At 40.0% G+C, this 18247-nt stretch overlaps 2 protein-coding genes across 2 annotated transcripts in view; one reads left to right on the top strand and one right to left on the bottom strand.

The window, feature by feature from the left end:
* Nucleotides 1-18247, top strand: part of Calhm4 (calcium homeostasis modulator family member 4) — a 41919-nt gene that overhangs the window by 7480 nt on the left and 16192 nt on the right. The window lies entirely within an intron of this gene.
* Trappc3l (trafficking protein particle complex subunit 3L) overlaps nt 1-18247 on the bottom strand; it is a 56157-nt gene that overhangs the window by 31459 nt on the left and 6451 nt on the right. Inside the window, exon 4 of the mRNA XM_004660652.2 lies at nt 18044-18143. Within this exon, the coding sequence (XP_004660709.1) occupies nt 18044-18143 (100 nt within the window). The remainder of the gene's footprint in view (nt 1-18043; nt 18144-18247) is intronic.

Below are 18247 nucleotides of genomic sequence, written 5' to 3'. Positions count from 1 at the left end.
TTCCCCAGGATCCACATAAGCCAGATAAACAAGGTGGCACATATGTCTGGAGTTTGTTTGCTGTGGCTAGAGGCCCTAGTGTGCCCATTCTCTCTCTCTCTCTGTCTCTCTCAAATAAATAAATGAATTATACATATATATTTAATTCCAATGGCATTACTTATGGAAATAGAAACAAAAATCCTAAATTCCATTTGGAAGCACAAAAACCCTTGAATATCCGAAACAATTTTGAGCACCAAAAACAAGACTGGTGGTATCACCATACCTGACTTTAAGCTATGTTAAAAAGCCATAGTAACAAAAACAACGTAGTACTGTCACAAAGACAGGCTTGTAGATCAATGGAACATAATAGAGGATCCAGATGTAAATCCAGGCTGTTACAGCCATTTAATTTTCAACCAAAATGCCAAAAACATGCATTTGCAAAGACAGTCTCTTTAACAAATGGTGCAGAGAAAACTGGATATCTATATGTAGAAGAATGAAAATAGATCCTTATCTCTCTCTATGAACAAGAATAAAGTCCAAATGGATAAAAGACCTTAATATCAGACCTGAAACTCTGAAACTGCTACACAAAAAGGTAGGGGAAACCTTTCAACATACTGGCATAAGCAATGGCTTTCTGAACATAACCCCAGTTGTTCAGAAAATAAAACCACTAATCAACCAGTGGGACCTCATGTAATTTACAAAGTTTTTGTACAGCAAAGGACACTGTGAATAGAGCAAAGAGGCAACCTACAGAATGGGAAAAAATCTTTGACAGCTGTACATCTGACAGAGAAAAAGCCACTGTCTTCTGACCAGAGGTCTGATCCTTAATATAGCTTGTTCAATATAATGTGTGATCCTAAACTTAAAAGATTATTAAAAGGCTAGTAAATTTCTGACTGAATATATTATTAAATACTATTAAAGTTCTAAGATCAAAATTCAAATTTTATTAAATAAAATTCTACTCTTAAAATGTTTATACAGTACCTGACTCTGCTACAACAAGAGACTTCATAGATATTACTCTACTCTTACTAATTTTCCCAAAATGGTTTACAAAAAAAAATTTTATGTTAAAGGAGATAAATTATATCCAAATGCTAAGTTTATGTTTTCCATATGATAAGGCCTTTATTTTGTTTGATAAAACATCTGTTTATAATAATAGGTTTCTTAAATGTTCTACTCATGTGTTTTCCCACTGGGTAAAGTTTTTATGGTTTACTATAAATTTATTCTAATAAAAAAACAGAGCCTAATTATATAAAATTTTATTGTGCCTGTAAAATAAACAACTGATAGTGACAAATCAGCAAAATTAATCAAACTTTAAATTTTTCAACCTAGCATATTTTCATTAGTTCTTCTAAAGCTAAGACCTTTTGATTTCTGGAATGAATAAGTTAAAAACTAAACTTTTTATTCCAAATAGTATTTAAATTAATTTCTTATACTTCCCACCTCCACCTTACCTAAATCAAATCTTATTTTTATAAATTTTAATGAACTTTCTTTCCTTTCTTGTCATTTTATTTATTTATTTAACAGAGGGAGAGAGAGAATGGGCATTCTAGGGTCTCTAGCCACTGCATATGAACTCCAGACACATACACCACTTGGTGCATTTGGCTTATGTGGGACCTGGAGAATCAAACCAGGGTCTGTTGGCTTTATAGGCAAACACCTTACCTGCTAAGCCATCTCTCCAGCCCAAATTGACTCTTTTTCCTTACTTCTACAGATAATGTTCCTTGCTTCCTTACCTAACACCTATGTTACTTTCAACCTTGGATGTAATGCTCATGTCACCTATAAATGTCATGTCATATATAAGAAAATTCATATAGATATATAGTGACTGTGTCATAATGGGTAAGATTTAATATGATCTAGGAGTTTCTTTCCTAATAGCTGTGGTTAGTATCCCTCTCCTGAAGCAGCTGTCTTCATGCCGGATTGGGCATCATGAATAAGACTCTAAGAGAAAGCCTCTTAGCCATGGGGGACAACAGCCTGCCATGTGCACAAAATGATGTTTGGCAAATAAGAGAACCAAATCCTGAGCCATACCTGTGTGACTTAGAATTTCAATGATGGACTTAAGCAACTTGGAGAAGTAAATGTTACCAGTGTAGAACCAAAATAATTTGGGGCTATACTAGCCATTTAAAGCAGCCAGCTTCATTATCTTTTCCTGTGTATGACTTCACATCTCTGTGACCAGCTGAGGCCTCTGTTGTTCTGGGTTATAGTTCTTATAGACAAATTCCTATTAAATTAGACCTATGCAGGCCTCTCCTCTTTCCTCCTAGGTAAAACTCATTCTCTTGCCTTCCAGGCCTCCCTTATCATAACTGAAATTTTTTATTTTTTATTTTTCTAACATCATGAGCCAGTTTTTAATTTGCCTTCCAGTATGTTTTTACTTCCCAGAGTCACCTCTTGGGACAAGACTGGATCTATGCATATGCTGCAATCCCAATGGGCCACATATCCACCGTGACCCCCATGAACAGAACCAACTCCTGTAACATTCCCACCATGGCTTTCTACACAATGAGAGTTGGGAATGTCAGAACCAGAATGCCTCCATCTTTGAACTCTGACCCAACCACCCCTCCCAATTATCACATTCCAGAACCAGAACCACCTATCACCATTGTCATTGCCCTAAAGTGGTCCAAGCCCTGAGGCAAGGCAGACCACCCTGCAACCAAAGAATTCCAATGATTCCCACCACCTGCAAGTATCCCGTAGTCTATAAGGGAGGTGGCTTTTTGACCTGCTTGCTCAGAGCCCTTCTCCGGATACCCCAGTAAAGTCTGCTGTTAAGCCCGACCTTCCCTCTTGTTTCTTCCCCTGCTTTTTCTAACACACTTGCCACCCCACCCCACCCACCACCCTCAAATAAGGATGGCTGGGTCTCAAGCCAAGAGGATTCTGTACCATTCCACTATCTCACTGCCCTACTTTAATCCTTTGACTATGTGAGAGACACATAAAATAGTGGCAACCACCGTGTACCCTCCTCCTTCCCCTTCTGAGGGGTAGTGACTCTGAGCTAAGAGGAAGTTGTCCTGCATTAGTTTCTGCTCTCAGTAGCTGTGTGGTGATCACAGAATACCCTCTGGAAGAAAGAAAGTGCCATTATCACGTAGAGAAGCTGGTAGTCACAGAAATGTGTGATTCCAGCCAAACTGAGGTGATCGCAGCAGGAACGGATCACTTTTTGAGAAGATTACCAGCAAAATTCAGTTCTCTACATCAGTGAGATAGTGTAACAAAAAGACGAGCAGAGATGCCAAGTTCCCCTTTATAATTTTCTTACATTTCCTAAACAATTCCTTAAGGTAAGTTGTGTGGAGAGAGAGAGAGTGTATGTGTGTGTGTGTGTGTGTGTGTGTGTGTGTGTGTGTGTGCGCGCGTGCATGTGTGTATATGTTGCGGGATAAGTAGGAAGTGGAAAGCACTTTAAAACTGAACTAGAAATCTTCATCCTGATAAAAGAAATATTATCCAAGTTTCAGACAGAAAGCACCCCTGTTTGTGCATCGCATTATGATAGCAACACAATTCAAGCGCTGGCATCACACAGGTATATGACATTTAGGCTTATAACCAAATTGTGAAATGAAGCAAGCCAAATATAGTCTGAAGAAGGAAAGGGGAGTAAATAAAATACACGTAGCATTTTCTTAAGAGAAACAAAAACTTCTGAAGAGAAAGAAAAAAAAAACCTAAAATGCTTTCTTTGGTCTGTCTCTGATTTGAACAGCCTGGTTCAAATTCATCGTATCTGGGCAATTTCCCTATTCACATTAAAAAAAACAGGTCATCTCTGGTAACATTCTTTGCAAAACCACAGAATGCCAACAGAAAGGACTGGAAACCATTTAGAAAAGAGTGACAAAAGAAAAAGGCGCATACTATTAGAGGACCAGAGCCGTTTTAGTAATTGCTTCCTTTATAAGCTTAGAGGAACCCCTAACATGACTATTGTCCAACATCATTTTTCTTGGGAGTCTGTTTACCCTAGTCTGTCAAAGCATCGCTTTGAGCTTACTCTTCTGAGAAATATCTGCTTCACTCTTGCTAATTATCTGAAATACTTATTTTCGACTAACAATGTGGACTCACTTGGACTGCAGCCTGGATAAGCATTTAAAAAAAAAAAAAAAGAAACGGTTTGCTTACTTGATTATTATCTGCAAACTACATGACAAAGGCACCTCTCTCTACTGTAATACCTTGTAGTAAGATCCTAAGTAGAGCCTGCTATACTAATATTGCCTCCAAAGTTTAGCTAAAACTAAACACCAGTCTCACTAAAATGAAAATAGTAGGCAGAGAGTTCATAGGTAAAGTGAGAGTTACCTTTTACAAATTTTCTAGAGGGAAGTACAAAGCACTTACCAGTGGAAACCTCACAATGTTTTTCTGGCCTAAGTATCCTCCCTGAGGGAGTGCCTGTGTTGACACGCTCTGTCTCGTTACCCTTGTAGCTGTGGTCAGTGGTTTCCAGGGAGCATTTGGGAGCCTGGCACTCAGTCCACTGTTTGACCAGAGCCTGAAAATGACCTAGCATTAAAACTGTACCTAGCAGAGGCCTGTGACTGACTGGACAGATTAGAGCCGTTCTTTTCAGAACTTCAAACGTGTTACATGCAGAGAAGTCACTGGATGATTGGACCAAAAATAGCCAGTCTCCAGAGAAAAGAGTAAGCAGAAGCTAGAAGGTGACAAAAACCACTGAGGCAGGGAGAATCAGAAGTGAATCCGCAGGGACCTGAAAGAACAACATCGGTTGTCACCTGAATGCTGAGGGACTGAAGCAGAGACCCACAGTGACCTGCTGAAGACTCCCAAGGCACACTGAAGGGTTTTCCGGCTTCTGTTTCTCTAGGGGCCTATCATCTATAAACTCCATGACCTGGCAAACCCAAATACAACCCAAAGAAGTTAGTTCAGTACAGTTTGGCTCCATGATGAGGTTTAGAATTCACTTCCAACATTTTCCATAATAATGTGGAATGTAATGTGTGATGGTTTAATTACCTGCTTAATGCTTACATGTAAGCTGACCTCAGAGTGGAGGAAGGAATCTCTCCTGAAACTTCCTACACACATACATAGTCAGTGGTAAATATCAACATCTTAAAAAGAAAACTTGAAGCAAGGTTGAAACACACACATGCACGCAGTCATTCAGGGACAAAGGCCAAAGTTATTGAGGGAACTAGTGAGATGTCACCTCACTTGCTGTGGCAAAACTGGACCCAGTCTCACGTGAGATGACCACAAACAATTCCTCAGTGACAGCACCCCCCCCACTTTTTCCCCAGTCTGGCACACATGGGTGGGTTGGCCCCTCCTAAGTCAGCCCCTTGAGTCCACAAAACAGGTCTCTCGCTTACACACGTGAGTCTGATGACAAAATGCATCCTAATTAACTTAGTAGTTAATTAGGACTTGTTGCCCGCATGACAGCTCTCCTGGCTGCTCATTCTCCTGGCATTGATTCCCTTGGTCCCTGCTGCAATAAGCTCTTTCCCCTTTCTAGACTCCCGTTTGCGTGGATATTCCTCCGCTTGTTTCCTGCATGTATTTTGTTTTCAGTTGTTTTCTTGCTCTGTGACACTGTGAAGGCTTACCCTCTTCCCAGGCTGGCTGGGATGGGGGAAAGAAGATTTCTTCCTCTTCACTGCTGTTCCCTTCTAAGCTCTGGGACTTTTACTGTCTCATCTCTTAGCTTTTTCTTATGGGAAAGCAGAAGGCTTGCACTTCCATGCTCCACTTCCTCTGTGTGTGTGTGTGTGTGTGTGTGTGTGTGTGTGTGTGTGTGTGTGTACGCCACACCGAAGGCTTTTTCCTGGGAGATTTTCTCTGTGAAGGAGATTTTCTCCGCCTTCCCTCCCTCTTTCCCACTGGCCAAGAAATTGCCTTTTGGTCTGAGTGTCTCTAGGCTTCTTCTGAATACCACTTCTCCCTAAATAAACCTCAAAATTAATAAGTTATCCTTTTCAGGGTCTGATTCTTCAATTCTTTGTTAAAGTGGACAAGAACAGTTAAAGTTCACAGAATGGGGTGACCCCCCCCCCCCCCGAATCCCAAAGTCCTGTAACATTTTGATCAACTGACTACGATGCGTTTGCTATTACTTAAAGAGAGCCAGGCGTTTTCCTGTCCTGGGTTCTGCTGCAGCTCAAGTCTTGTAGCAGTTTTGTCGCTGAACTGCTGTGCTCACATGGAGTTGTCGATTTTCAGTGTAGTGAATGGGCTTAAATATGAGAGCTTTCCTGCAAGCGGTAAGAGTTCGGATAGAATGGGAAGTGGTAGGAGTCCTTAATTTACAGATGAATGTGGATCTCTACTCTAGACAGAGGAGAATACATGCATAGACTTGTGAAAACATCTTCCAATATTTTCTAAGTTCAATTTAACATTTAAGGAATACTTGTAAGGTGTGGCATGGTAAGCCAAACCCCAGAAATGCTGGAATCTCCCCTCCCTTTAGAAAGCTTAATAATGTAGGAGGGAAATGAAATTGTCCAGAAATGAAAAAAAAAATACTGGATGATGTAATAAAGAATCAAATTAAACACATTTTTATGTGCTACCATAACTTCAGGAAATCATTATTTTTAGCCAGATTTTATTATGATGCTCAGGTTGGCCTCGATTCCCTGGGATCAAGGGATTATTCTGCCTCAGCCTCCTGAATAGCTGAGACTGCAGGTATGAACCACTGCATATAGCTTTGTTTATGTTCTTTGTGAGATATCCTTACTATAGTTGAATGGAGAACTGAATTATATACAGAAGAGCTGGTCAACAGCAAATTTTCAGAGTAGGCACAATGCAATAGTATTTCACAAACTCATGAAAACATGAAGCCAAATGTAGACTCATGTTGCTCAGTTTTCATAGTAGCGATGCTTTAAGTAGGGTTATAAGTTTCCTTTCTTCTCTGAGGTTTGTCATTTTTTGATTACTTATCTCAGCTCTGAAACTCCTATCTCATGAAATGCAAACTGACCTTCATCCACTGGCCCAGTATAAGACCTACAGATATGTCATGAAGTGAATTGGACTTAAAAATCTCTGAGTCCCTTACGCAGGCATTAATCTAAGCCCTGAGCTCACACACTTTCTACTGAGAGGCATCTACCATTGTATTATACCTATCACTCTTTTGAATTTACATAAGGGAGAGCACACATGATTGGACAACAATATTTTGGGGTTCTTTGCCATTATATTATGTAATAAGACTTCTAATAGTAATAAAATAGAGCTAGTAGAATATAGTCATGAGAGTGATTCAAAGAGAAATTTAGTTATAGGAATTAAGAAATTATTAAAAACAAGGATTCATCTCACTCTGTTTCCTGACTATGGATGCAACTGGTCATCCAGCTGCCTCATGTTCCTGTGGCCATGCCTTCCCCACTGTGATGGGCTCTACCCTTGAACTGAAAGAAACCCTTCCTCCCTTAAGTTGCTTCTTGCCAGGTATTTTTTCAGAGCAAAGAGAAAAGTAACTGTCACACCACCCAAACTCCTTCCCTGTACTCTTGCTTCATTTTCTTCATGGAATGTATTCTATATGGAATCTGTATTGTAAATTTCACTACTTATTTGATTATTTTTATGAGTAGGAACTTTATTTTACATATCACTCTATGAGACTATCTAACTATCTATCTACCTATCATATCCAATAAAATATCTGTTAAATAAATAAGTGAAAAAAAATCAGCTGGCCATGGTGGCACACACCTTCAATCCTAGCACTTAGGAGGCAGAGGTAGGAAGATCACAGTGAATTCGAGGCTGGCCTGAGACTACATAGTTAATTCCATGTCGTCCTGGGCTAAAGCAAGACCCTACCTTAAAAAAGAAAAAAGACTATAAAATTACATAAAAAACAAAATACTGAGAATTTGAATATTTGCATATAGCAAGTGTCCAAAAGATAACTGTTTCCCATAATCATCTACAAATTATTACATTTAACTCTAAAAAATCTCATCAGCTGAATAATAGCTATCAGTTCTGCAGATTAAAAAAATGAGGTTTAAGAACAATTAGGAGTTTGCTGGATATTCCACACCCAGGATGTTTGAGACAGGAATTCAACCTATGACTTGTAACTCTGTTCCACACTGCCATATTCCCCAGACAATCTGAGAATTGCAAACAGGATTTGACTGACTTTGTATATTCACCCAGTTGAATAAAAATAAGAAAAGAAATTCATAAAAAAGAAAGTAGTGGCTGAATTTGGTAAGTTCCAATGTTTAACAAAACTTCTTCCTTTCTTCCTTCTTTCCTTCTTTCCCTTCTTCCCTCCTTTCTCCCTTCCCTTCCTTTCTTTCTGGCACAGTCTCACTTAGTACAGGCTGGCCTCAAGCACACTATGTACTTGAGACTGACCTTGAACTTCTCTGACTCTCATACCTCCTTTTGAATGTTGGGATTACAGATGTATACCAACATACCTCGTTTATGTAGTGCTTTGGGATTGAACCAAGGGCATTGTGTATGTGAGGCAAACACTCTACCAACTAAATTTACACCCAGGTCCCAAAGTCCTTATTTCTGAAGAAAAGTTTGCTGAATGAAAACTGCCCATCTGCCTGAATTTCATTTCCAGTTCCAGGCAGTGGACACTACTCTTGCAAGGAATGAATGTAGTTTCTTTTGCTCTTCTCATCCATCCCAGTAGAGTTGTACTGAGAAGCAAGAATAGTTTCACTATGAACTCATAGGTGGGGTAGGGTCAAACATAAGGCCATAGAAGTAAAATAAAAAACAAACAAACAAAAAAAACCCACTGGCTGGCCATAGTAATGGGTACAGAAATATTAACTATCACAATAGCCCATGCTTTCTGTGCTGGTTTTCCAATGATTGTTCTGAGCTCAAAAGCCACTCTTCTTTGCCTGTGATGCTCCAACCAGAGCATTCAAACATCCTTCCTTACCAGTAGAAGGTGCCATGGATACAATGCTCCTTATCTGGCTCACCTTTTCTTGGCTAGCTTCCTGGTGATTGACAGTGCCTGGGATGTCTAGAAGCTCTCCCTTTCTAATTTGCCAGCCTCAGCTCCTGTAAGTAACCCCAATAAACCATGGGTTCACCAGTTGGATTTGGATGTAGTAGTTTCTTTGGCCTGTTATCAGTATACTTAGAATGAATAGTTCATTCATGTCTTCCCAGAACATACCATTACCAGCCTTATCTTAGAAACCCAGTGGTCTCTTCTGTTCATGGTCTACAACCTCAGTTTCTCTAGCCCGATTTGAGCTCCTGGCTTGAGAAGATCTCCTTCAAAGGGTGTTCCTTCTTTGTGTCTTCTTTCTTATCTCTATAGTCTTTTTTTAAAAAAAATTAACATTTATTTGAGAAAGAAAGATAGAGGCAGATAGAGAGATAGAAAGAGAGTGAGAGATAAAGAGATTGGGAATGCCAGAACCTTGAGCCACTGCAAACAAAGTCCAGATGCATGCCCCACCCTGTGCATCTGGCTTACTTGGGTCCTGGGGAATCAAACCTAGGTCCTCTGGCTTTGTAGGCAAGGGCCTTAATGGCTAAGCCATCTCTCTAGCCCTGGATAGTCTTTATTGTATTTTTCTTCCCTTGTAAGTTAATTCCTGTAAGTAGTGTAAAATTTTATATATCCAATCTTCCTTGGTAACATTATTGTGTGGTTTTTGTATCCTAAATACTTCCTAACATTCCTCCTCTTAATTGAAATATTCCCTCCTGGAGGGAGACTCAGGAGGTCAAGCCTGGTAGAGCTGAAACTTGAAAGGTCACAAGACCACTCCTCAAGGTTCTAGGAGCAGTAACACTGTTGAGGGACAGACTCTGACCAATGCTGTGTAGCGGTTTTCTCGGAACTGAAACATTCCCTGTGGAAGGAGTGAGGCTCGGGAGGTCAGTGGGTCTGAGGAAATGGTAGCAAGACCCCTCCCTAAGGGTATGTAAAGGCTGAGCAACTGCTAAGGTTCTGACCAGGCAATATGTAGTCACCTATGCAGGGGTGGGCTTTTCAGTGATGTAACCTTCTTTGAGGCATCCATTATTCCTGTAGGCAGTCCCTCACCCTGCTTTGGAAGTAACCCTAGTAAACTCATTGGTTCACCAAAACTGATTCTGGTGCAAGTGTACTTTGGTCTGCCATTTTAGCCCTACCTGGGGTGAATAGATGCGTGTTGTGTCTCCCAGGAAAATTTTTCCTATGACACAAGCCATGGCACTTCTTTCTAAAATAAACTTTCTAAAGTTCGTGTTGAAGTGGTAGATCACAGCTTCTGAGTGCAAACCTATCTATGTTGGTTTGACAACCCATGGCCAAGGTGCTGCTCCATTCTGAACTTGAGCCTTCATCTGGGAGTTTGAGCCTCCAGAAGATTTGAATTCTTTGTGTAGATTTGGCTATGGCAATCTTGTATACTCGGATGAGAAGATTTAAGAGGAATAGTATGATTTACCATAATCCTTTTACATGGATTCATGTGTAATTTTTTTTTAAATCACCTTCTTTTTTTTTGTTTTTATTTTTATTTATTTGAAAGTGACAGACAGAGAGAGAGAAAGAGGCAGATAGAGAGAGAGAGAGAGAGAATAGGCACACTAGGGCCTCCAGCCACTGCAAACGAACTCCAGACGCGTGCGCCCCCTTGTGCATCTGGCTAACGTGGGACCTGGGGAACCGAGTCGAACCAGAGTCCTTAGGCTTCACAGGCAAGTGCTTAACCGCTAAGCCATCTCTCCAGATCCTCATCTATAATTTTAAGTGGAGTTCTTTTATTAAAATAAAAATGATTTAGCCAGTTAAAACACTTCCTCTGCCATGTCGATGCCTGTCAGGACTATGTCCCAACAAAACCTTTTGCTCTAAAGTTTGTACTTACTGAAAAATTAATGAAGCCCTAAAGTTGCTTCAAGGGTTAATAAAGTTCTAAAGTTGTTGAGAGAAGTCTGCCCTTAACCAGGCTTGGGAATGAAGGCCAAATTCCTTGGTAATAACACATCCCCAGATGTGTTGGGCCCAAAAAAGAAATGTGTGTTGAATAGGGAGCAACTCTTCTAAGAATATAACACCATATTCATAACCTGAAGACAGTACAGTTTAATTTTAAAAGTTGTAATTGTCCTGTCAGCAAGGGAAATAAATGGCCTGGTGCCTGTCTTGTTTTCCCTGACCTGCATCCTTGCTTATGTGCTTCTTGCCCCTCATTTTGTGTCAAAGTCTCACTACTGAGATGCCCTCCCTTGCTTCAGGCATCCTTATTTATATTGCCTCTGATGGCCATTTCCTTTCAATTATTTCCTTAACTTTGATGAACAGAATCTGTGCGAGGCCAAGCAGTTACAATATCAGTTACTAGAGGGGACGGATGTTGTAAGGGAGGCTGTGGAAGCTACAGCAGCACCATGACTAGCTATTTATCATTAGGTTGGTGCCCCAGTTTTAGCTAAGGAAAGCAGTATCTGAAAACCAGGAGAACAATAGCCCAAAATTACACGTTTTCACTTAGCGCTAATATAATTTTTTTCTCAGAACGATCATCATAGGAAAAGACTTTCAAAGATATATTTGAATGAAACAATTTGTAATAAAACACTACAGTAAGCCCCGAAGAATCAAATTCTAAATGGATTTTCCCAATGTGTCTGTTTTAGGATCATGTGAGTGAATCTCAATTACATTTAAAATACATGGAGATAGTGATGGATGCCCTTTTAACTTCATGAATTTTTGTAAGAAGAAAATTTAAAAATGAGAATTATTTTGAGTTTGGATGAATAAAGTCTCTGTATTTACAAAAGTTTTAAAATATCATATTATGATGTTACTAACTACTTTTAAAAATTACTGCCACCGTTGGGTATCTATAGGAGATTGCTTACAGGATGCTTCATGTATACCAAGACCTTGTAGATTCTCATCACTTTACAAAGTGTCTTTCTATGTGTGAACCCTACATGCATCCTCAAGGATATTTTAAACTATCTCTAGGTTACTTATAAGACCTAATACAATGGGAATGCCCCATAAATATTTGTTAACCTGTATTGTTAGAGAATTAATGATAAGGAAAAAAATTGTACAGTTTAGTTCAGATACAACTTTTTATCAAAAATTTTGATCTGTGGTTGATTGAATCTACATATGTAAAAAGCTGACTATATAGTACATCTTATTTAATATTTGTAGATGTGCTTAGATACAACTATAAAAAGTAAACTTTTATATTATAAAGTCACATTTTAGAACTAAATCTATTTTAATGTTACAGGAAGTTGCATTTAGATTTAACCCATCATCTCTTTTTTAAAAAAGTGCAAGGTGGGGCAGGAAGGATTGCTTAGCAGTTAAGGCATTTGCCTGCAAAGACAAAGGACCCAGGTTCGATTCTCCAAGAGCCCTGTTAGCCAGATGCACAAGGGGGCACACGCGTCTGGAATTCGTTTGCAGTGGCTGGAGGCCCTGGCACACCCATTCTCTCTCTCCCTCTCCCTCCCTCTCTGTCTCTCCCCCGCTCTCTCTTTCTCTGTCAATTAAATAAATAAATGAAGAAATAACTAAAAAAATAAAGTGCAAGGCAAAAATGTTGGCCCGTCTCGTCCTTTCTCATGAGATTCCTTTTCAGACCACTAGGTGGCGAACTTTGAGATCAGACATGCTTGGAAAGAGTTGTCAGAGGCCTAGCCTAGAATAACCACCCCTTTGAAAAAGACAAAAAAAGAATAGGAGAAAGGGGAAATGTCATTAATACCTAAAGCCACATAGTCCTCTTGTTTGAAAGACAAAAGGTGTGCAGAGTGGAGTTTTTGTCCAGAGACATTTTCTCACATCGTCTTTTGCTAACGCAGTGAATCACTTCTCTCATCTGTACATAGTTTTCTATATCTAGTCTGTTCTTGTCAAATGCAATAGCAGAGAGGTCATGGCTTCTGTGTAAGCTTCTGCATATGAGTGCTTAGTGCCTGTGAGAAGGAGAGCGATGAGCCGCTGTACACAGTGCGAGGTCCGGGAGTGCAGCCAGGGGACGCTCACAGTACTGGCCTCTTTTCCTAATTCTGCTATGCTCTGAGGACATAAACTGACTAAACTCCCCCTGACTTTTCCCTCCTTGAAAACTGACCCAGTCGCATTTACCACTTACCTCTTCAGATGAGAGTTTATAGGGCAATGAGTTAATGCTGCCAACGGCCAGATCTTTCTAATGAAAGCTGCTAATTATAAGCAAAGCACCGGTGGGCGGGTACATAACTAAAGGCTGATCTTGCATCTATGTCTAAATGCTCCTGAAGTGCCTAAGATCACCGTCATATGTAAGAGCATTCTGGGGGAGAAGTAAAAACGATGAAGAGGTGAAAATGAAGCCTTGGAAGGAAGTGATGAAGTCTGCAAGACAACAACTCTGCCTCAGAGAAGAACAGACATGATGAAATATTCTTTTATTGCCAAGAATCTTGTTTAAGAGTGGAAGAACAATTTTTTTTCCCATTCATTGAGAAAATGAGATGTAAGATAAGAATTTACATAGCATTAGGATGGTTGACGAGACATGCCAAGTTTAGAGAGGGTCTATTTGGAAAACAAATTGTGTGTGTGTGTGTGTGTGTGTGTGTGTGTGTGTGTGTGTGTGTGTTTTAGTTTTTCAAGGTAGGGACTAGCTCAGGCTGACCTGGAATTCACTATGTAGTCTCACGCTGGCCTCGAACTCACAGCAATCATCCTACCTTGGCCTCCTGAGTGCTGGGATTAAAGGTATGCGCCACCATGCCTGACTGTACGTGTTTTACATTTTATATCCAATAGGTTCATTTCTGGCCTAGTGAAAAATCTGCACTGTTTGGAGGTCTAGTACCTTTAGGAGCTGCTTTCTTACTTTAAAAAAAAATGTTTTTTTAATTTTGTTTTATCTTTACAATGGAGGACATTCTGTGCGTACTTTCCTTTTGGCCGAGATGTCTGTCTTTTCCTCTCTTGTACACACTGCATATAACTTTTCTCACTAGGCTCATCTTTAGCTTTTCCTCCTTTGATCTTACATAAGAAAGGGCTCTTACTCTATTTCTGCACACTAAAGACCTCACTATCAGGTAAGACACAGTAGATGCCTCATGAAAGGGACTCACGAGCCCTTAATGTGCCTGGCATCCGAGAGGTATTCTCAGGCTCCTTCTTGCTGAAGAAAAGCCTTCTTCCCAAGGGCCTTGAACAAAAGATTGCATTTATCCCTTTCCCCCTTTCTGCTCTCTTCCCTTTCATCTTCTCTTCCTCTTTTTTTTTTTCAACGAATTTTAATTGACTTTTACTAAAAAACCAAGTCCTAGCCTAGGCACTTAACCTTCACATGGGAAGTTAGCTTTTCAGCTTCGCGTCTTCCCATGGCTAACAGGACACAGAGCACAGCCTTGCATTAGGGCACAGGGAACAGGAAAATTTCGCGGGACTTAGCCACCTCTGAGGATAACTTCTATGGAATGTTTGTTCGCAAATATTTTGAGGAAAACATTGGTTAGGAAAAAAAAGTGATTTCTTTTAGTTTTGCTTTGCTTTGTTTTGAGCCAAGATTTCACTGTGTGCTCAGGCTGGTCTTGAGAGCACAGCTTTCTGCCTTAGCTGCCTGTGTGTTGAGATTACAGGGATGTGCCATTACATCTGGCTAAAAGTTCTTTCTTTTTGCTTCCATTTTATTTGTTTTTTAAAAAAATAATTTCATGCATACTGTTCTTTCAGTATACATATCTCCCCAATAGCTCTTTTGTTTCCCTCCTACTCCCACGAACCTCTTTTGTCTCCTCACCACTTACCTATGGCTCTACCGCCGAAGAGAGTAACTCGCCCTTCCCAGCAATCATTGGCTAACCTGTCATTAGCTCCTCGGGAAGGGGTGTGTTCTCATGAGCCCCTCCCTCACGTCTGACAGAACGTTGGTGAGCCCCATCTTGCACAGGACTAAAAGTTAATTCCTATACTACTTTTTTTTTCTCGTACTAAAGAAGCCTAGCTTCTGTGGGTTTCTCTGACTTAAATGAATAGGGGTAAATAATTAGCCCTTCCAAATCACAGAAAACTTTCAGTGACTTGGACTCTGCTTAAAAATGACAACCAGAGAGGAATAGAGGGTCCTCCTGTGCCACTTCCCTGGTTCAAGTGAGCTCAGTTCGGCCAACACGGAATTCCCCAGGTCATGGCATTTACAGTATGGAACACACACCAGATGACCTTTGGCTTTCCAATGCATGAGAGAAAGAAAATCATCTCAGATTCTCAGATAACGGGGCTGCAGATGCCTCCACTTCCGGGTGGTTATTGTTCTTTACTCAATTGCTCTTTTTTGTTTGTTGTTGTTTTGTTTTGTTTTTTGAGGTAGGGTCTTGCTGTAGGCCAGGCTGACCTGGAATGTACTATGTAGTCTCAGGCTGGCCTCAAACTCACACCAGTCTCATACCTCTGCTTCCTGAGTGCTGGGATTAAAGATGTGTGCCACCATGCCTGGCTTCAACTAATTTTTAAAAGTAATCTGTTAGTCATCTCGTTTTAAACATTAGTAAATATATTACTAACTGGAAAATATGTATATTACATGTACATAAACATAACCAGAGGGATACATTAAAACTTTCACTTGTTCTGCTATCATGGTTTGAGAGTGGAATCTCTAATCAGCTTTTTAAATTATTTTCTTTTTCAAATACAAAGCCTAGCAAATGGCCTTAAATATGTATGAGTTAGGTTTTATTTTCTACATTGTATTGTTTTTCAAATTATCAGCCAATGATCTGACTTAGTAATCCACATGCTCGACTTCCCTTAGACATTCTTAATATTTAACATTACATATCCATATAATGGCAAGGTGATGAATTTGAGCAAAGATCAAAGGAAGTCATCTCAAAGCAATCTCACCATTTTCATTAATGGAAGACTGTGCCTCACTAATAAAAAGGCCCAGGTAGCTGCCAACTAGAAATACAATAAACACAGACATACATGTTTATGTATTTCAACTACTCTATTTACTTTCCGTTAAAATGACAAATATAGTATTCCCCAGAGTTGGCTCAGTGAAGTTATTTTATTTTTAAAACCAACGCTTCAGCATCTTGCTTATATTTCTGCCTTTATATGTGGAAAGGGACTTTTTTAAAAGCTGTTTAATGGTATGATAAATTCATTGTGCTGAGGTTAGAAGACACCTGGATTCCAACTTCAGCCTCACGATTTACTAGTCATGAAATATTAAAAGTAATGCTATCATTACTTTCCCTTGGATTGTGTTTTTTTAATTTTATTTATTTTCAAGCAGAGACAGATAGAAGGAAAACAGAGAGAATGGGTTGTCAGGGCCTCTAGCTACCTCTAACGAACTGCCAAGGCATAGGCTACTTTTTGCATCTGGTTTTACCTGCACTCTGGGGAACTGAACCCAGGTTGTTAGGATTTTCAGGCAAGTGCCTTAATTGCTGAGCCATCTGTCAAGCCCTTGAATTGTGCTTTTGTTTTGTGGGTGGGGTGGGGGAGAGCTTGTTTTTTTCAAGATAGGGTCTCACTGTAGCCCAGGCTGACCTGGAATGCACTATGTAGTCACAGGGTGGCCTTGAACTCATGGCGAGGTGATCCTCCTACCTCAGCCTCCCACGTGTTGGGATTAAAGGCATGTGCCACCATGCCCAACTGAATTGTGTTTTTAAAGATATTTTTCATATATACTATTATTCAATTTCATCACTTTTTTTCTGGGACTCAGTGTTCTTATTTGAAAAATAAGGGTAATAAACTTCTACTGTACCTACTTCAGAGAGCTTCTCTGACAATGAAAACTAAAAAGGTCATGGCTACATTTAGAATCAGAAAGCTCTGTGTGGTAGCATTAAAGCCATTCATACAAAGAGCTAGTTTGGTATTGTGTGTCAATTTAAGGATCAGAAGAGAAAAGGGTAAAATTGATTTTGGAGGTAAACTGGGTGAATTGAATGGAGCAGCATACGAGGGCCTCATAACCACACACATTTACATTTTCTGAATTACACATTCACACTAAGCTGACAACCACAAGCCTGTGATCGAAGAACGCTAGCCAAAGATGAATTTTGCAGTTTTATTCCCAATCCAGCTGAGCTAACCTTGGATGATTCCACGTGGTCTTCTACATGTCATCGCCGTGTAAGGTCACAGAACACATGCATCTGTAGGAAGCTTATTTTTTTAAAATATTTATGTTTATTATATATTTTGGAGACAGAAGAGAGAGAGGCTGATAGAGAGAGAGAATGGGTGTGCCAAGACCTCTAGCTGCTGCAAACAAACTCCATACTCATGTGCCACCTTGTATATCTGGCTTACATGAGTACTGGGGAAATCAAACCTGGGCCCTTTGGCTTTGCAGCCAAGCCCCTTAACTGCTAAGCCATCCCTCCAGCTTGGAAGCTAATTTTTTATCATTAGAACACATCTCTCTGGGAATGACTACTACAACATTCTCTGGTGCTGGTAAACACTGTCTTCTTCTATGTGCTGCAAGCGACTATCTAAGGGACTGAGCTGGGCCATGCCTGCTCAAAGGTTGCCTGTTACACTCTACTGGTTACTTTCTCAAACACTTTTTCCCCAGTGTGACACATATACTCTCTATATATGTACTGTGCAGTTGGGAAAATCTAGGTGCTCAAATGCCTGGAAGCATATGTCTTTCAGTTAATTATAGCTTTATCTCTGTGTGAAAATGAATGCTTTTAAATTAGAATTCCCCCTCTCAGCACCCAAAAACGTACACAGATGGAACCTGTTTAGTCAAGACAGAAAACTATCAAGCTCAGAAAGATTGCTTTTTAAGTCAGAGTTTCACTATGCTCAGGCTTATCTAGAACTCGCTATGCAGTTCAGGCTGACCTGGAACTTGCAAGCCTCCTGTCTCAGTCTCCCAAGTACTGAGACTGTGGGTGTACACCACTGTGTCTGGCAGAATTCGAGATATTTCAGACAGATAAACAGGGTTAAAACTGCATTTACCTGAGCAATTATGTCTATAATTTCTGAATAACTATGGCATCTTCTCACACAGGATCGAGCCAAAAAGTCTTCCACAAGCCGGGTTCCAATACTATAGCCCCTGTAGGATGAAGGAAAAGGTGTGGTTTGCACAAAAAATAAAAAATAAAAGACAAAACTAAGCCTAAGTCAAATGGACTTTGGCAAGATACAATGAACCCTCTT

This window comes from Jaculus jaculus, chromosome 7 (assembly GCF_020740685.1).
Source record: "Jaculus jaculus isolate mJacJac1 chromosome 7, mJacJac1.mat.Y.cur, whole genome shotgun sequence".
NCBI lineage: Eukaryota > Metazoa > Chordata > Mammalia > Rodentia > Dipodidae > Jaculus > Jaculus jaculus.
The sequence above is the reverse complement of the archived record's forward strand: the minus strand, read 5'-3'. Positions and strand labels throughout refer to the sequence as shown.